Source organism: Tachypleus tridentatus, chromosome 7 (genome assembly GCF_004210375.1).
Source record: "Tachypleus tridentatus isolate NWPU-2018 chromosome 7, ASM421037v1, whole genome shotgun sequence".
Lineage (NCBI taxonomy): Eukaryota > Metazoa > Arthropoda > Merostomata > Xiphosura > Limulidae > Tachypleus > Tachypleus tridentatus.
In genome coordinates this window covers 6,922,111-6,940,491 of record NC_134831.1, presented here as the reverse complement: position 1 = coordinate 6,940,491, position 18,381 = coordinate 6,922,111, and the positions used below count along the sequence as shown (strand labels likewise).

At 32.8% G+C, this 18,381-nt stretch overlaps 1 protein-coding gene across 3 annotated transcripts in view; it reads right to left on the bottom strand.

The window, feature by feature from the left end:
- The window catches only part of LOC143255043 (BAI1-associated protein 3-like), a 162,410-nt gene that overhangs the window by 41,673 nt on the left and 102,356 nt on the right, over positions 1-18,381 (bottom strand). For all 3 annotated transcript variants that reach the window (XM_076510077.1, XM_076510079.1, XM_076510078.1), the window contains exons 4-11: positions 18,106-18,273; positions 13,758-13,824; positions 7,808-8,066; positions 7,313-7,357; positions 6,293-6,370; positions 4,010-4,091; positions 2,188-2,394; positions 647-750 (exon numbers count right to left, since the gene is read on the bottom strand). In XM_076510077.1, the coding sequence (XP_076366192.1) occupies positions 647-750; positions 2,188-2,394; positions 4,010-4,091; positions 6,293-6,370; positions 7,313-7,357; positions 7,808-8,066; positions 13,758-13,824; positions 18,106-18,273 (1,010 nt within the window). The remainder of the gene's footprint in view (positions 1-646; positions 751-2,187; positions 2,395-4,009; positions 4,092-6,292; positions 6,371-7,312; positions 7,358-7,807; positions 8,067-13,757; positions 13,825-18,105; positions 18,274-18,381) is intronic.

The window sequence follows — 18,381 nt, the reverse complement described above, 5'->3', positions numbered from 1 at the left end:
TAGAATAATGTGTTTGATACTCCGATTTCCACCTTTTCAAGATTAATGTAAAAGTACTGATTCTACAGATAAATTATAAAATGAATACGATTTATAAATTTTACTTCGGTGTGATTACTCACGTTAACTTCGTTTCAATTTACACAACGCGGTATATATTATAATAATACTCAGTTTTGTTTGTCCTGAAAATGTGGATGCGCTTTATAAACACATTGCGCATGCAAAAGATATTCGTTTCAACGAACGTAAATATAATTTAGTATATATTTTGTACAACAGCACATTAAAAGCTTATCAAAGGTTTTAAAAATTTATAACGTTATGCCATAGAATAACATTACAAGTTTATTTATTGATAGTGTTGAGTACGGTAAAGCTCAGTTCTAACCACGCTAAAGCAAAACAATACGTACGTAAATTACAATATTAGTTTCTCTTTATCGAATATAGGCTTAACTAATGTTAGGCTTAAGACAGATGAACGTATAGATTTCGGCGTTTTCTATTAGAATTATTTTGTATTAATCTAGAAATCCTGTATTTAAAGAAGTACTGTTGCAATAAGGGTAATAATTTGATTTCAGATGTTTTGCGAGTTTCTGCTAGTGTTTAAAAATGTAAATTTATGGTTAAAACTACATACCACAGAACTTGTTGAAATTCTGTTACGTTTCCTTGAATAGCGTGTTGAAGTAAGATGGTTTGTGCTGGCTTCGGAAGGTCACCTGTCCATTCGTAACTTTTGCCCTTATATCGAAAATGGAGTGTGATTTCAAAATACTGAAGTGCAAGGACTAAACGGTAATTTTACAAATAATACCACTTGTCCATTTTGAAATGTTTTGTGAGATTATATAAGATATTAATACATTACCCTTAACAGCATAAAACATTTATATACATCAGTAAGTAAATAAGTGTAACACACAATCTACTTGAAAAATTTATTAATTTGAAAAAAGTACATATTACTTTTTTGATATTTAACTATTAAGCGATTTATTTTATTAACTCATTAATTTTATTTCACAACTCTAATGAAATACATTAAATTAAAACAATTGCTGGACACGTAGTTTCACTCCCCAGTCCCCATGTAAATAAACTACAATTGTCACAAGACATTACTTTTAGGCCTGCCACATTCCTCGCTGAGATACATAAAACAGTTGTGGTCGGAACATTAGTCACATAAACTGTTACAACAACAGTCGTTATTGGATGTACGCCATTTACAATCTGGTAAAGTGTATTATAATTACACTTGTCATAATTGAATGAATTGTTAATGATTTTCAACTAGTTTTATCGCTAGTTATCATTTAGATATTTTATGTTTTTAAATGTTTACACAAGGTAACCAAAGTTACTAATTAATAAATACACCGACCAATCTATACAAAGTTCATATGTGAAATAAACTTATTAAAGATAACATTATTATAGAAATGTGTATATAAAACATTTTAAAGAAATACAACTTTCTTATCTAGCTACGCGAACTGTATTATGAAACACTGACATTTACATCTATTGTGAGCCATATAATTTGAATCTTGCTATTCATATAATGGCTAGTTAATAATTTTGTTGACGTAAATTTGTATTTATAATCCACGTTTAAAAGTCCTCGAACAAAGCCACCTTACATTATCAAAAACATGCAGCTCCCTCTAGTTAGTAAATAAATAGGTTACAATTATTCAATTTCTTTTTGTCAAATTATCTTGAGAATCAAGCTCCACCAAGTACATTCATCGACAGGTTAAAAAAAACAACTTCTGTACTCTGTTCACAAAAAAGACTCCAACATAACTTTAATTCTATATATATACCCCTATGTATTATTAGATTGCTATTAATTTTAGCCTCTCTTTCAAGAACAGTTAGACAACCATGTAAAATTGAAATTTACGAGAATTTAGAGTTTGTAATGGCAACTGAAGAGTTATAATTATTGTCATAAAAATAAAAAGTAAAACACGACCTATTACACCAGAACACGTAACTGTTTTTATTTGAGGCAACGTTTCGCCGTAAATAAGACACTTGTTTTATTTGTTTGTTTGTTTAACAATACCGTTGAAATTTCTATATTTTATATAATTAAAATATAACATAAGTAAAATTATTAACAACAATAACAAGGCATTAAACTATTAACTTTTGAGTTGGTCCACAAACCTCATAATTTTTCAGTTCGTGTTCTATGAACAGCCACAGTAGTTGTTGATGTTCCAACACTTCCTTCCAGTTGTCTTCGGCAGCAGATGTTTCTCTATCTCCTCTCGTTCCTAAACTCAGCTTAAGCCTAATCTGTCCCTGAATAGTCGAACGAGCTGTCCGTCCTTGAAGAGGAAAGAACTTATCCAAGCCGTTAGACGGAATCTCCTATTAATAGCGTGTTTTGATTTACGAATTTATCAAAATCACTATGACACTGATAATCTAACACAATGTAACTGACTTAGGAGAATTTATCTGAGGCTTTATTTGAAGAAATACTACACAGTTTACCTATCAAACACAGGGCTAGAGTAAACTTAACCCTTAAACAGCGGGAATGTTTATGCAACAGCATCAGATGATAATGGGCGTCGTTTAAGGGTTAAGAAGGCTCAATTAAATTGGACTATGTTTTATGGAGTTGTCAGATTTATCATTTAAAAAGTGTTATAGAAGATTTGTAATAGTAGAAAATAGCTAAATATTCGTTTGTTTATTCGCTATTAGGCGTAAAACTACACAATATGCTATTTGTGTGTGCTCTGGCTGCCACGGGTTCGAAGCCTTATTTTTATCAATAAACGTATGGAGAGGAGAAGCAGAACTATTCGTGATTCTAATGTTTATTACATTGCAAACCAGAGAGCCAGTTATTCACACTATGAGATTATTAAGTAACATCACTAATTACATAAGACATAAATATAATTACAAAAATGATTTTATAAATACATGAGAACAGTATTAACTATGAACATTAAATATATGTTAGAGAAAACTAGAAATTATAAGGACATAATGTCAATAGAAAATTAAAAAAAAACAATAACTATTTGTTGTGAGTATAAACTAAAAGACATGCGCATGTGATGTCAGTGGGATCTGATAAAAACTCATTTAACTCACCCATGGTTCGAAAGTATGGAACACGATTTCGCGGCAATGAGTCGCGAACAATAAAGACTTTGATTTACAGTTCGTTATACTAAATCTCTAGGGCAAGTCCGATAATATACTATCTCAGAGAATGGTAACAAACCAACCAAGAAGCGAGGAGACGCCAGAATAAGCTAAAGATTATAAATATATAACAGTATTTGCTGATATAATAAACCTATGACATCAATATTATATGTGGTATATTGGTACGTCTGTTAGAAACCGGGATTCGTTTACTCATAATGGGCACAGTACAGATGCGGCTTTGTACTTAATAACAAACAACAACAATATGTAACTTACTGGTGATAGAAGAGAAAATATTTTAGAAAACACTAGAAAAGTATTCCTAAGTTATTTCGGACATTAGGTGTCTTCGGATGATGACCAGTTAGCCAAGGCTGAATGTTTGGTACGACATTTCCAGATATGGTAAGCAGTACTTTTGTAACATATGATCAGAGTGTGATCCACGGATAAAGGCTTGCCAGGACCTAATGTGACAAGTGAGCCGTCTGTTCTAGGGGTATTAAAAACAAACATAGAGAAGAAACCGATCGATACAGAGTGAAAATAACAGGACCTTGGATACTTTCGTTTAAATAAATTCGATAAACGTTTCTTATTTAAAACTTAATTAAAACTCCAAACTACGAAAGTGGAGTAGAAGGACTGGAACAGAATGTTTTTTATTAGCATAGGAAAGTTCTTGGTCTTTTATGTACTGTATTTGCACTTAGTAGAAAGTAGTACCTTCAGGGCAAATGTTTACTATAGTTTAGATCTTTAGTACAGAACATTATAAAACTAATAAACATATGATTTCGAAAGCTGTACTGACCTCAATTGGTATGGTGACGCAGCCTAAAAAATCATCTTTGTTTTCTTCACTTCTAGCTGATTGGTAAATCTGTTTGAAGTATCTATGGGAACAAAATCTTTATTACAGATTAATCTCTCTCTCTCTCTCTTTCCCCTTCGTTTTTTTTCCACTCCTGTTTTTTGTATTCTCGATGCAATTTGGTTTGATGGTTTACTCTTCTGAGTTATTGCTAAAATAACTCAAAATGAAATGACACTTATTCCTGATTCGCTGTAGGAAGAAATAAATAAAGATGTAAACAGTACTTCTGTTCCATCTGAGTTTGTGTGTGTGTCGTTTTCTTATACCAGAGCCTCTTCGGGCTATTTGCTGAGTCCACCGTGTGGAATCCGTTACATCTGAAACCCACCGTTTCTTTTACAGTGACCATAATATAATAACGGTTTAATCAATTATCAGTATTATTAAAATTACAAAACAAAGTTACTCATCTTTATACTTGTTTCTGTTACTAGTTTCTAGTTACTTATCTTTATACTTGTTACTGTTACTGTTACTAGTTTCTAGCTACTCATCTTTAAACTTGTTACTGTTACTAGTTTCTAGCTACTCATCTTTATACTTGTTACTGTTACTAGTTTCTAGTTACTCATCTTTATGCTTGTTACTGTTACTAGTTTCTAGTTAGTTATCTTTAAACTTGTTACTGTTACTAGCTACTCATCTTTATACTTGTTACTGTTACTAGTTTCTAGCTACTCATCTTTATACTTATTACTGTTACTAGTTTCTAGCTACTCATCTTTAAACTTGTTACTGTTACTAGCTACTCATCTTTATACTTGTTACTGTTACTAATTTCTAGTTACTCATCTTTATGCTTGTTACTGTTACTAGTTTCTAGTTACTTATCTTTACACTTGTTACTGTTACTAGTTTCTAGCTACTCATCTTTAAACTTGTTACTGTTACTAGTTTCTAGTTACTCATCTTTAAACTTGTTACTGTTACTAGCTACTCATCTTTATACTTGTTACTGTTACTAGCTACTCATCTTTATACTTGTTACTGTTACTAGCTACTCATCTTTATTCTTGTTACTGTTACTAGTTTCTAGTTACTCATCTTTATACTTGTTACGGTTATTAGTTTCTAGTTACTCATCTTTATGCTTGTTACTGTTACTAGTTTCTAGCTACTCATCTTTATACTTGTTACTGTTACTAGTTTCTAGTTACTCATCTTTATACTTGTTACTGTTACTAGTTTCTAGTTACTTATCTTTACACTTGTTACTGTTACTAGTTTCTAGCTACTCATCTTTATACTTGTTACTGTTACTAGTTTCTAGTTACTCATCTTTATGCTTGTTACTGTTACTAGTTTCTAGTTACTTATCTTTACACTTGTTACTGTTACTAGTTACTCATCTTTATACTTGTTAATGTTACTAGTTTCTAGCTACTCATCTTTATACTTGTTACTGTTACTAGCTACTCATCTTTATACTTGTTACTGTTACTAGTGTCTAGCTACTCAACTTTATACTTGTTACTGTTACTAGTGTCTAGCTACTCATCTTTATACTTGTTACTGTTACTAGCTACTCATCTTTATACTTGTTACTGTTACTAGCTACTCATCTTTATTCTTGTTACTGTTACTAGTTTCTAGCTACTCATCTTTAAACTTGTTACTGTTACTAGCTACTCATTTTTATACTTGTTACTGTTACTAGTTTCTAGCTACTCATCTTTAAACTTGTTACTAGTTTCTAGTTACTCATCTTTATACTTGTTACTGTTACTAGTTTCTGAGTTACTCATCTTTATACTTGTTACTGTTACTAGTTTCTAGTTACTCATCTTTATGCTTGTTACAGTTACTAGTTTCTAGTTACTTATCTTTACACTTGTTACTGTTACTGTTACTAGTTTCTAGTTACTCATCTTTATACTTGTTACTGTTACTAGTTTCTAGTTACTCATCTTTATACTTGTTACTGTTACTAGTTATTTATGCAGCTTTACGTTATTTTTGAACTTCAACCCAGATAAATGGCCAATCGAGGACAAAACAGATGACCAGATCAGATGTACATATGTGTGCTGATGTCCTGACTTGTGTATTAACAGGCCACACCAACAATAGGTTCAACCTCACACGCACGCTCAGACCAACCATAGGTTTCACCTCACACGTACACTCAGAGAACATGGACATTAGGAAGATTAGGGTTATAATTATCTTAAAGTTCGAAAGAAGACATGAATATCGTTGAGTGCGGATTGTAATACACACCTTCCGAGACCTTTAAATCCTGATACTTCGTTCAGTTTCCGTGCAGCGTCAAAAACAGATGATTCGTCGTCGTGGTCCCTGTAAAAGAAATCGTTCATAACTTCTAATTTCGTCTTAATTGATGACTGTTATATCTAGTCGTTAATTAAATGTGTAGCAGTTTTATCCGGTCTACTTAGAACACACTTATCATTCTGTGAAATTAAACCATTCCGTTTTACCTCAGTTTTAAAATTCAGTTTATATCATTGTAGAAAAAGTACAACTTCTAGGATTCCAACACGTGGTTACAGACACTTTGAAGCCTAAGCTACAAAATAAAAAAAATACGAATTTTAAAGCTGAAGTCAATTTATTTAATTGAGAAACTCAGTTGGAGTTCTCTTTAGATTAAAGTATTTTTGCACTTTCATTTATGAAGGTAAACGGAACAATTAGTTTTTCTTTTTACAGCGCCAGATGTTTTCAGAAGATTGAATGAAGTATTTATTCAGTTAGTCCCTAAAGAAATGGGCAGATAGATGAGTGATTAGAAAAAGTCAAAATAATTCTAATTTCCCGAGAAAATAATTCAATTTATTTAGTTCTTGTTCGTGTAGTTGTGACGTTTATAATAATAATAATAATTTCCAATTAAAGTAAGTGATAAACTTAGAGTGAAACTAAACACCAACCTGGCAATAAATATAGCTAATTAGTTATATATTCTTATGTTTTTCTTATAAAGATCTTATAACAGAGAAATTGTTGTTCTAATTAGTATGAAACGTATCAAACCTATTCAGTGAAGTTAAGTTTTGGTTGTTTTTTTTTCTTTCAAATTAATAGTGGTAACAATATTACATACATATATATATGTAAACTCATTTTAAAAATTATTTTACACGTACAGTTTTAAATGCAGAAGGGCGACAGGATGTATTAAAATGATTTAAAGGTTCTGTAATTATGGAAAAAACAATACTGCAATAACGCTAAACATAAAAGGTTTTAAATATTTATTGAGAATATTTAACGTACCATATATCGAGATGTAGTTTCTCGGTGTGAACATCATCTATGTCCCTAAAACGAAAGTAACAACATAATTATAAAATATTTTAATGGATTTTTGATTTTGTTCGATAACTTCGAAGGCGATCATGGTTTGAAAAATGTCAGGTCATAGAATAAAATTATAATATTATTTATTGATAATATTAGGTAGGGCCAAGTTTAGCCCTAACTAGACTAAAGCAAATAAACTTAACATAAGTTACAATGTTAATTTATTATTCTGTCGAATATAGGCTGTACTAACAACTAAAGGCCTATATTAATGTACTAATGTTAGGCCTAAGACAAGTTGCCTTATAAATATATATTCTCTGCTAGTATATCACATACTAGTATTTCTTACTTTGATTATATTTAAAGAGCACATATTATTTTTAACAGTAGTCGACTTTACAAAAAATACTTTGAAATACTATTTTATGAAGAATAAAAATTTAATTTCAGACTAGATGAGCTTACAAGCGAAACTGCTCGTTCCACTTTGGGTTCAGAGTATGTGGTTTGACTGTGGTGGTGCGAATAAACTTCGCAGGAAGGTTTTCTGAGATACTGTTACTTCGGGTTCGATCTCGACGTTTAAAAGAAGCCCCAAATTTCCTTAAACCCTGACGTCTTGGGCTACTTCGCCCTCGTTCCATTTCTTCGTCAGAACTGTTTCTTCTGCTTTCCTGTAGGCATCCTTGCAGTATCCCCAACATACAGTAAGGATCACTAAAACCTGCCGCGGAAAAACACGTTTAGTTAGAAAAGGATATACAATTAATATCACTGAAACCTGCCGCGGAAAAACACGTTTAGTTAGAAAAGGATATACAATTAATATCACTAAAACCTGCCGCGGAAAAAACACTCTCATTAAAGAAGTAACTGACAAAGTAAGGGAAGTTAATCGATTATTGTTTGTTTGTTTTTGAATTTCGCGCGAAGCTAATCAAGTGCTATCTGCGCTAGCCGTCCCTAACTTTACAGTGTAAGACTAGAGGGAAGGCATCTGGTCATTAACCCCCCCCCGTTCATCGCTAACTCTTTGGCTTCTCTTTTACCAACGAATAGTGGGATTGACCGTACCATTATTACGCCCCCACGGCTGAAAAGGCAAGCAGATTAGGAGTCGCACGTCTTAACCCACCTGGCCATGCCGGGCCAGTTAATTGATTAGCAGTTTAGGCTATTCTTGTGTAACTGGACAATAAGATGTTGTTGTTACATTTATAGCGCACTTATGGTTCTAAACTACAGTGTGCATTTTTGTAGAAACGAACCATGAATGCTTGGATTCACAGTCTGGGTACTCCAACCACTATATCACACTAGGACCGCACCTATCATGAAATACATATCAAATTTCAGGTTTGTTTATTACAATATTTCACCCGAGTGTGAATTTTAATAAGAAAATTCCTTTTCATTAAGGATTATAAGCAACAAATTACGTTCCATCATCACAAGTATAGACTTATATCAGGAGAAAAGTGACCATTGTCATCTAAATGAATATTGAATTATCTTTATTTTACACGTTACTGATATGATTGTTCTCGTTTAATGGGCATTCGATAGAATGAATCAAAAACATTCTAAGTTACTTATAATAATATTAAGTGAGTATAATAAGCGTTATTCTTCGATTACAAATATTTAGATAACGAACTTCGTAAACCTATCATACTTAGCGACCCTTAATTGATGGTATTATTTCAAAACTTTCGTTGCACGAATCTACTCTTACATGACCAACTAGAATGAAACACCAGCAGATAAACTTCAGTATCGAAAGTAAGTTGTGTGGTGTATAATCTCGCTCATTCTCACGTAAGCACAGCTGCACGTTCACACATTTGTGGTCAACTGTAAACCTTGTTGTAACCAGTATTATCACCAACCTAGTTGTAGCTAACATTGCCACTGGTCAATATTACCAACCTAGTTGTAGCCAACATTGTCACTGGTCAATATTACCAACCTAGTTGTAGCCAATATTGTCACTGGTCAGTATTACCAACCTGGTTGTAACTAATATTGTCACTGGTCAGCACTACTAGCATAGTTGTAGCCAACACTTTCACTGGTCAATATTATCAACCTAGTTGTAACCAATATTGTCACTGGTCAGTACTACTAACCTAAATGTAACCCATACTGTTACTGGTCAATATTACCAACCTCTTTGTAACCAGTATTGTCACTGGCCAATGTTACCAATCTAGTTGTAACCAATATTGTTACTGTATCTCATAACGGCTGGTATGGGTATTAACACTTTTACTAATAAAGCAGAAACAACGTTTCGACCTTCCAAGGTCGTCTTCAGGTTAACAAAAAGAGTTGTTTTTTTTTCAAGTGGGTTTCTCGTCATCAAGAAGGACAATGTTGTCGCTAAGCAATATTACCAACCTAGTTGTACTCAACATTGTCACTGGTCAATATCACAAACCAAGTTGTAACAAATATTGTCACTGGTCTATATTACCTTTAACCAAACACTTTATTATCAGAACGAGCTAATAATCACTCTAATGAAAAACGTTAAGTTTAAGCATCAGTGTAAGAAGTTACATTGAAGCTTGTCTATTAACATACAGTACTAACTGTAACTTTTATAGAAATGTTTACGAAGACACAAATCAGCTATCACGATTTTTACTTTGCGACATTTTTATATCTGTGCAAAATTACCGACTAGTGAAAATGTGTTGTTACTATCAATTTCTCATGTTCTTTATTGTTACAGTGTTGTTACTATCAGTTTCTCATGTTTAATGCTGGTGTTGTTACTGTCAGTTTCTCATGTTGTTTATTGTTACTGTGTTGTTACTAGCAGTTTCTAAAGTTGATTATTGTTACTGTGTTGTTACTATCAGTTTCTCATGTTGTGAATTGCTACTTTGTTATTAATATCAGTTTCTCATGCTGTTTATTGTTACTGTGTTATTACTATCAGTTTCTCTTGTTTGTTATTATCGTGTTGTTACTATCAGTTTCTCATGTTGTTCATTGTTATTGTGTTGTTACTATCAGTTTCTCAAGTTGTTCATTGTTACTGTGTTGTTACTATCAGTTTCTTAAGTTGTTTATTGTTACTGTATTGTTACTATCAGTTTCTCAGGTTGTTTATTATTACTGTGTTGTTACTATGAGTTTCTAATGTTGTCTATTATTATCGTGTTGTTACTGTCAGTTTCTCATGTTGTTTGTTATTATTGTGTTGTTACTATCAGCTTTTCAAGTTGTTCATTGTTACTGTGTTGTTACTATTAGTTTCTTAAGTTGTTTATTATTACTGTGTTTTCACTATCACCTTCTCATGTTGTTTATTGTTATTATCAGCTTCTCAAGTTGTTCATTGTTACTGTGTTGTTACTGTCAGTTTCTTAAGTTGTTTATTGTTACTGTATTGTTACTATCAGTTTTTCATGTTGTTTATTATTACTGTGCTGTTACTATCAGCTTCTTATGTTGTTTATTGTTACTGTGCTGTTACTATCACCTTTTCATGTTGTTTATTGTTATTATCAGTTTCTCATGTTGTCTATTATTATTATGTTGCTACTATCAGTTTCTCATGTCTATTTATAGGGTTTTGTGAGTTATCTGTTCGGTATTCTCTGTTGTTAATAGTAACTTTGGGTTCTTTATTGTGATAACATCAACAGATGTTCCTTTAATACGTGAAAGATAAATGCTGTATCTACTCATTACGAACTCAAATAAGTATGATTGTCAGAAATTAAAACTCTCAGGAATTTTAAATAAAAACCAAAACGTGAAGAAAATCGACACCTAGCGACAATTTAGAATAGTTGGAAACACATATGTTTCTTCTTTGATAGTAGTGTATTTGCTTTGTTTTGAATTTCGTGCAAAGCTACACGAGGGTTATCTGCGCTAGCCGTCCTTAATTTAACAGTGTAAGACTAGAAGCAAGGCAGCTAATCATCACCACCCACCGCCAACGCTTTGGCTACTCTTTTACCAACGAATAGTGGGATTGACCGTAAAATTATAATGCCCACACAGCTGAAAGGGCGAGCATGTTTGTTGTGACGGGGATTTGAACCCGCGACCCTCAAGTTACGAGTCGAGTGCCTTAACCACCTGGCCATGCCGGGGCCAGCAGAGTATTTGGACTTATTGAATTTTACTGACATTTAAACGAAACGTTATTGTTCAGTTCTCATTGGTGATTTTTAACATATTGTTTAATACAAACATAGATAACTTAAATTAGAATGTCAGTTTTGTAGAATTTTAGCCTTTTCGCCGACACGTATTGTAACATTGTGGACCTTTATAAAAGAAAACAGGAGGTAAGTTTGTTTTATTTCACTTGATGGTTTGTGAATCTTACGAAAATGTATTAAATGATGTGCGTAATGAACAGTAAAAGTCACGTGTGTTCACATCTCTAAGTTATATATCACACTACGCAGTAAGTAGTTAACTTTACACACCGAATTTTGGATTTAACATTCAAATTGGCGCTGGAGTGGTGTGACGAAAATGATCACGTTTCTTTACTACTTGATTTTGAAAAATATTGTTAACGTAGGGAAAATTTAAACGTTTGAAATAGAAATTATCAATTTCATGGACGATCTGCAAAACGTGTTTAAAGAAATATGAATTATGGTTGTTAGCACAGTTTGAAAGTTCCATTACATTCAAAGTGGGTAACATTTTAAAATCCGACCTCTGATAACAAATATGTAAGAAATGACTTTTCGAACAATATTTCATTTAATGTTGTAGCTATTGCTATTTGAGAGTTGATATTATCAGTAGATAGACATACAGATAGATAAAAAATACAGTAATTAGATATACATATATTCCTTGAATAAGTCGGCAGTCGCGTGATTGAGGTTTTAAATTGATGTAGAAAAGCACAGTTCGGCCCGGCATGGCCAAGCGCGTTAAGGCGTGCGGCTCGTAATCTGAGGGTCGCGGGTTCCCATCCCCGTCGCGCCAAACATGCTTGCCCTTTCAGCCGTGAGGGCGTTATAATGTTACAGTCAATCCCAATATTCGTTGGTAAAAGAGTAGCCCAAGAGTTGGCGGTGGGTGGTGATGACTAGCTGCCTTCCCTCTAGTCTTACACTGCAAAATTAGAGACGGCTAGCACAGATAGCCCTCGAGTAGCTTTGTGCGAAATTCAAAACAAACAAACAAACAAACAAAAGCACATTTCACCACATATACTTGTAACGAAATGTATACTATATTTATTAGAACATATTAATGAAATGCAAGTAATTTAATACCACATTCAATTAGGTAGGACGAAGTATTCAGTACGTTTAATTTTCTGTTGTCAGTTCGTAGAGCCCGGGAGAACGCTGAATTCACAGTGAAATCACCACAACTGATAGTTTTAGAAAGAAAACTAAGTAATATGTTTGTATTTTGAGTGAACGTCGCTTCTGTAATTTGAATGTCCTATGTAATCAAATTAGAAACTGGAAAGATTTTCTCCTTCCACTGAAAATAGCGTTCTTAAAAACTAGCTTTACTCTAGTAAAACATGTTGACTATTTACTTAGACCCGGCATGGCCAGGTGGGTTAAAGCGTTCGACTCCTAATCTGAGAGTCGCCGGTTCGAGTACCGGTCGCACCAAACATGTTCGCCCTTTCAGCCGCGGGGGCGTTATAATGTGACGGTCAATCCAACTATTCATTGGTAAAAGAATAGCCCAAGATATGAAGATGAGAGGTGATGATTAGCTGTTTTCCTTCTCGTCATGCACTGCTAAATTAGGAACGACTAGCACAGATAGCCCTCGCGTAGCTTTGCGCGAAATTCAAAAAACAAACAAACAGACTATTTGCTTCTCACCACGAACTGTCTTTTCACGTTTATTGATCGTGCACAATAATACTTGAATTTTTGTATCATTTTCTGCCGTTGAAAGAGTCAGAACTGAAACTTGTAATATGAGCTAAATATAAAAGTTATTAATTTATTTTTGTCTGCAAGATTTGTTTTAATTATATAACCCCCACGTTATCACTCTTTATATCTAGTTGAATATTGTTTATTTATCGTACACAGTTTAGTCTATTTCGATATCATAATTACAACGTCCATTTTTACCCCAAAGTACAGTAGATTTAACCCTAAACATGCAATGCAATAAATATTTCTGTTAGTATATTACACTATGGAACATCTACATCACACAGCACCCAAATTAAAGTGTTTTTTGTTAAAATAAGGCAATACTTTGGAAAAAAAGAATTCTATCGAATCTTTGTGACATGACTCTGTCCTTTAACCATCCTAAAATCAAACTGACTACCTTTGATAAGTTAAAATAAACACAGTTTAGTTATAAAAACAATGTTTCTTAAAGACAGATTCACATTTTTATCTAAATAAAGTAATAAGATATAACTGATTGGTTGACTGACCATTGGGGTCTTTAGCTTCCAGACCTTGGGCTTCAACAACGACAACGTTCAACACTGGTATAGGGGGCTGAAAGAAAAAATAAAGTTCAAGACTTTAGAAAATGAAATTATGATTAATTAACTTTTTGTAGAAAAACAACACCGTAAATAACAAAAAACTGCATTCGTTATTGTTAAAAACCCAAAATAGAGGTTCTATTAGTATTAAAGAATAAAACAGAACTTTTGTTAGTGTTAAAATATTAAAAGACAGGTTTTGTTAGGGTTAAAAGACTAAAACAGTGTTTGTTAGTGTTAAGATATTAAAATAAAGCTTTTGCTAGTGTTATAAAACTAAAAGAGAGGTTTTGTTAGTGTTGAAAGACAAAGAGAAGAGCATCTGTTACTGTTAAAGACTAAGACAGAGCTTTTGTTAGTGTTAAAATATTAAAACAGATGTTTTATTAGTGTTAAAAGACTAAAACAGAGCTTTGTTAGTGTTAAAATTTAATGGGAGTGTACACAAATAACAACGTTTATAAGGAAATAAAAACAAAACAAAAACATATCTTAATGGTCCTTCCTACGTTGCACGTTAATTTTATGACGTATCCATGTAGAGTAAGAATCGAATACCAAAAAACTTAATGTTATCGTTAACCATGGAACTTAACTCATGCAAGTAGTCGTGAAATATCAGGAGAATAAGAAAACCGACAGAAGAAAATTAATGATTTTCTCGTAATCTTCAATCACATAAAAAAAACATAGAAATCAATACTCAGTGGCAGATTCTAGTGAAACATTAACCCAGACTCCTATTGATTATTTGGATTCAGATTCAATCATTCGAGCTCGAGGTAAGATGTTTTTATAGTTAAGTACAAAGCAACACAATGGGCTATTTGTGGTATGCCTTCCACAAGTATCGAAACCTGGATTCTAGCTATGTAAGTCGCAGACATACCACTCTGCCATTGAGGGGCAACTGAGGTAAGAATGACTTCAAAATTAGACATTATTATTATTATCAGAAATTATTATCTACAGAAAATATGTTTTTTTCTTTCTTTCTTTCAAATGCATGTCTCGTGGTTTTTTAAGTTAAAAAAGGTAGATGTTGAGAATCTCTCGTTTCTGATACACTACAACAGGTGATATCTTGAAATAGCAGACGAACACAGAATCACATTATTATCCAGATATTACTAACTGGAATAACTTGATGATGGTGAATCAGTGGAAACAAAGTGTAAAAAGAAAAGTGAAACATATCCTGACTTTAAAATAGTTTATAAAAATAACTAAAGGATATAGTGGTGATGATTGTTAAATAGTAGGCCCGGCATGGCCAGGTAGTTAGGGCACTCGACTCGTAATCTGAGGGTCGTGGGTTCGAATCGCCGTCACACCAAATATGCTCGCCCTTTCAGGCGTGGGAGAGTTATAATGTTACGATCAAACCTGTAAATAAGAGCATTCTGACATCAACATTTTATTAGAAGGTTATGTGTGTAAACTGAAACCTGTAAATAAGAGCATTCTGACATCAACATTTTATAAGAAGGATATGTGTGTAAATCGAAACCTGTAAATAAGAGCATTCTGACATCAACATTTTATAAGAAGGTTATGTGTGTAAACTGAAACCTGTAAATAAGAGCATTCTTACATCAACATTTCATACGAAGGTTATGTGTGTAAACTGAAACCTGTAAATAAGAGCATTCTGACATCAACATTTTATAAGAAGGTTATGTGTGTAAACCGAAACCTGTAAATAAGAGCATTCTGACATCAACATTTCATACGAAGGTTATGTGTGTAAACTGAAACCTGTAAATAAGAGCATTCTGACAACAACATTTTATAAGAAGGTTATGTGTGTATACTGAAACCTGTAAATAAGAGCATTCTGACATCAACATTTTATAAGAAGGTTATGTGTGTAAACCGAAACCTGTAAATAAGAGCATTCTGACATCAACATTTCATACGAAGGTTATGTGTGTAAACTGAAACCTGTAAATAAGAGCATTCTGACATCAACATTTTATAAGAAGGTTATGTGTGTAAACTGAAACCTGTAAATAAGAGCATTCTGACATCAACATTTCATACAAAGGTTATGTGTAAACTGAAACCTGTAAATAAGAGCATTCTGACATCAACATTTTATAAGAAGGTTATGTGTGTAAACTGAAACCTGTAAATAAGAGCATTCTTACATCAACATTTCATACGAAGGTATGTGTGTAAACTGAAACCTGTAAATAAGAGCATTCTGACATCAACATTTTATAAGAAGGTTATGTGTGTAAACTGAAACCTGTAAATAAGAGCATTCTTACATCAACATTTCATACGAAGGTTATGTGTGTAAACTGAAACCTGTAAATAAGAGCATTCTTACATCAACATTTCATACGAAGGTTATGTGTGTAAACTGAAACCTGTAAATAAGAGCATTCTGACATCAACATTTTATAAGAAGGTTATGTGTGTAAACTGAAACCTGTAAATAAGAGCATTCTGACATCAACATTTTATAAGAAGGTTATGTGTGTAAACTGAAACCTGTAAATAAGAGCATTCTTACATCAACATTTCATACGAAGGTTATGTGTGTAAACTGAAACCTGTAAATAAGAGCATTCTGACATTAACATTTTATAAGTAGGTTATGTGTGTAAACTGAAACCTGTAAATAAGAGCATTCTTACATCAACATTTCATACGAAGGTTATGTGTGTAAACTGAAACCTGTAAATAAGAGCATTCTTACATCAACATTTCATACGAAGGTTATGTGTGTAAACTGAAACCTGTAAATAAGAGCATTCTGACATCAACATTTTATAAGAAGGTTATGTGTGTAAACCGAAACCTGTAAATAAGAGCATTCTGACATCAACATTTCATACGAAGGTTATGTGTGTAAACTGAAACCTGTAAATAAGAGCATTCTGACATCAACATTTTATAAGAAGGTTATGTGTGTAAACTGAAACCTGTAAATAAGAGCATTCTTACATCAACATTTCATAAGAAGGTTATGTGTGTAAACTGAAACCTGTAAATAAGAGCATTCTGACATCAACATTTTATAAGAAGGTTATGTGTGTAAACTGAAACCTGTAAATAAGAGAATTCTGACATCAACATTTTATAAGAAGGTTATGTGTGTAAACCGAAACCTGTAAATAAGAGCATTCTGACATCAACATTTTATAAGAAGGTTATGTGTGTAAACTGAAACCTGTAAATAAGAGCATTCTTACATCAACATTTCATACGAAGGTTATGTGTGTAAACTGAAACCTGTAAATAAGAGCATTCTGACATCAACATTTTATAAGAAGGTTATGTGTGTAAACTGAAACCTGTAAATAAGAGCATTCTTACATCAACATTTCATACGAAGGTTATGTGTGTAAACTGAAACCTGTAAATAAGAGCATTCTGACATCAACATTTTATAAGAAGGTTATGTGTGTAAACTGAAACCTGTAAATAAGAGCATTCTGACATCAACATTTCATACGAAGGTTATGTGTGTAAACTGAAACCTGTAAATAAGAGCATTCTGACATCAACATTTTATAAGAAGGTTATGTGTGTAAACTGAAACCTGTAAATAAGAGCATTCTTACATCAACATTTCATACGAAGGTTATGTGTGTAAACTGAAACCTGTAAATAAGAGCATTCTGACATCAACATTTTATAAGAAGGTTATGTGTGTAAACTGAAACCTGTAAATAAGAGCATTCTTACGTCAACATTTCATACGAAGGTTATGTGTGTAAACTGAAACCTGTAAATAAGAGCATTCTTACATCAACATTTTATTAGAAGGTTATGTGTGTAAACTGAAACCTGTAAATAAGAGCATTCTGACATCAACATTTTATAAGAAGGTTATGTGTGTAAACTGAAACCTGTAAATAAGAGCATTCTGATATCAACATTTTATAAGAAGGTTATGTGTGTAAACTGAAACCTGTAAATAAGAGCATTCTTACATCAACATTTCATACGAAGGTTATGTGTGTAAACTGAAACCTGTAAATAAGAGCATTCTGACATCAACATTTTATAAGAAGGTTATGTGTGTAAACCGAAACCTGTAAATAAGAGCATTCTGACATCAACATTTCATACGAAGGTTATGTGTGTAAACTGAAACCAGTAAATAAGAGCATTCTGACATCAACATTTTATAAGAAGGTTATGTGTGTAAACTGATACCTGTAAATAAGAGCATTCTTACATCAACATTTCATACGAAGGTTATGTGTGTAAACTGAAACTTTTTCAAAAGTGTGTTCGAACTTGAGAATTTAATGTGATGGTTAAATTTTATTACCTTTTCATCTTGGGCCACGACAAAGAGCCGTCGGTGATGTTCTGGCGACATCTGGAAAGCTTTCTGTGCATATTCGTATAGATCTGTGGTATATGTAACGTAATCGGCACTGCTCGCTCCAATCTTGTGTTTTATTGTATACAAAACCTCCACATACAGACGTTCCCACTATAAGCCAAAAAAAATTATTGAAAACATAGAAGTTTCGCGGAGATGTTCTTGTTAGATCAGAAGACAACAACAAGAAAAAGAAATAACAAAAATTATGTGTACGGT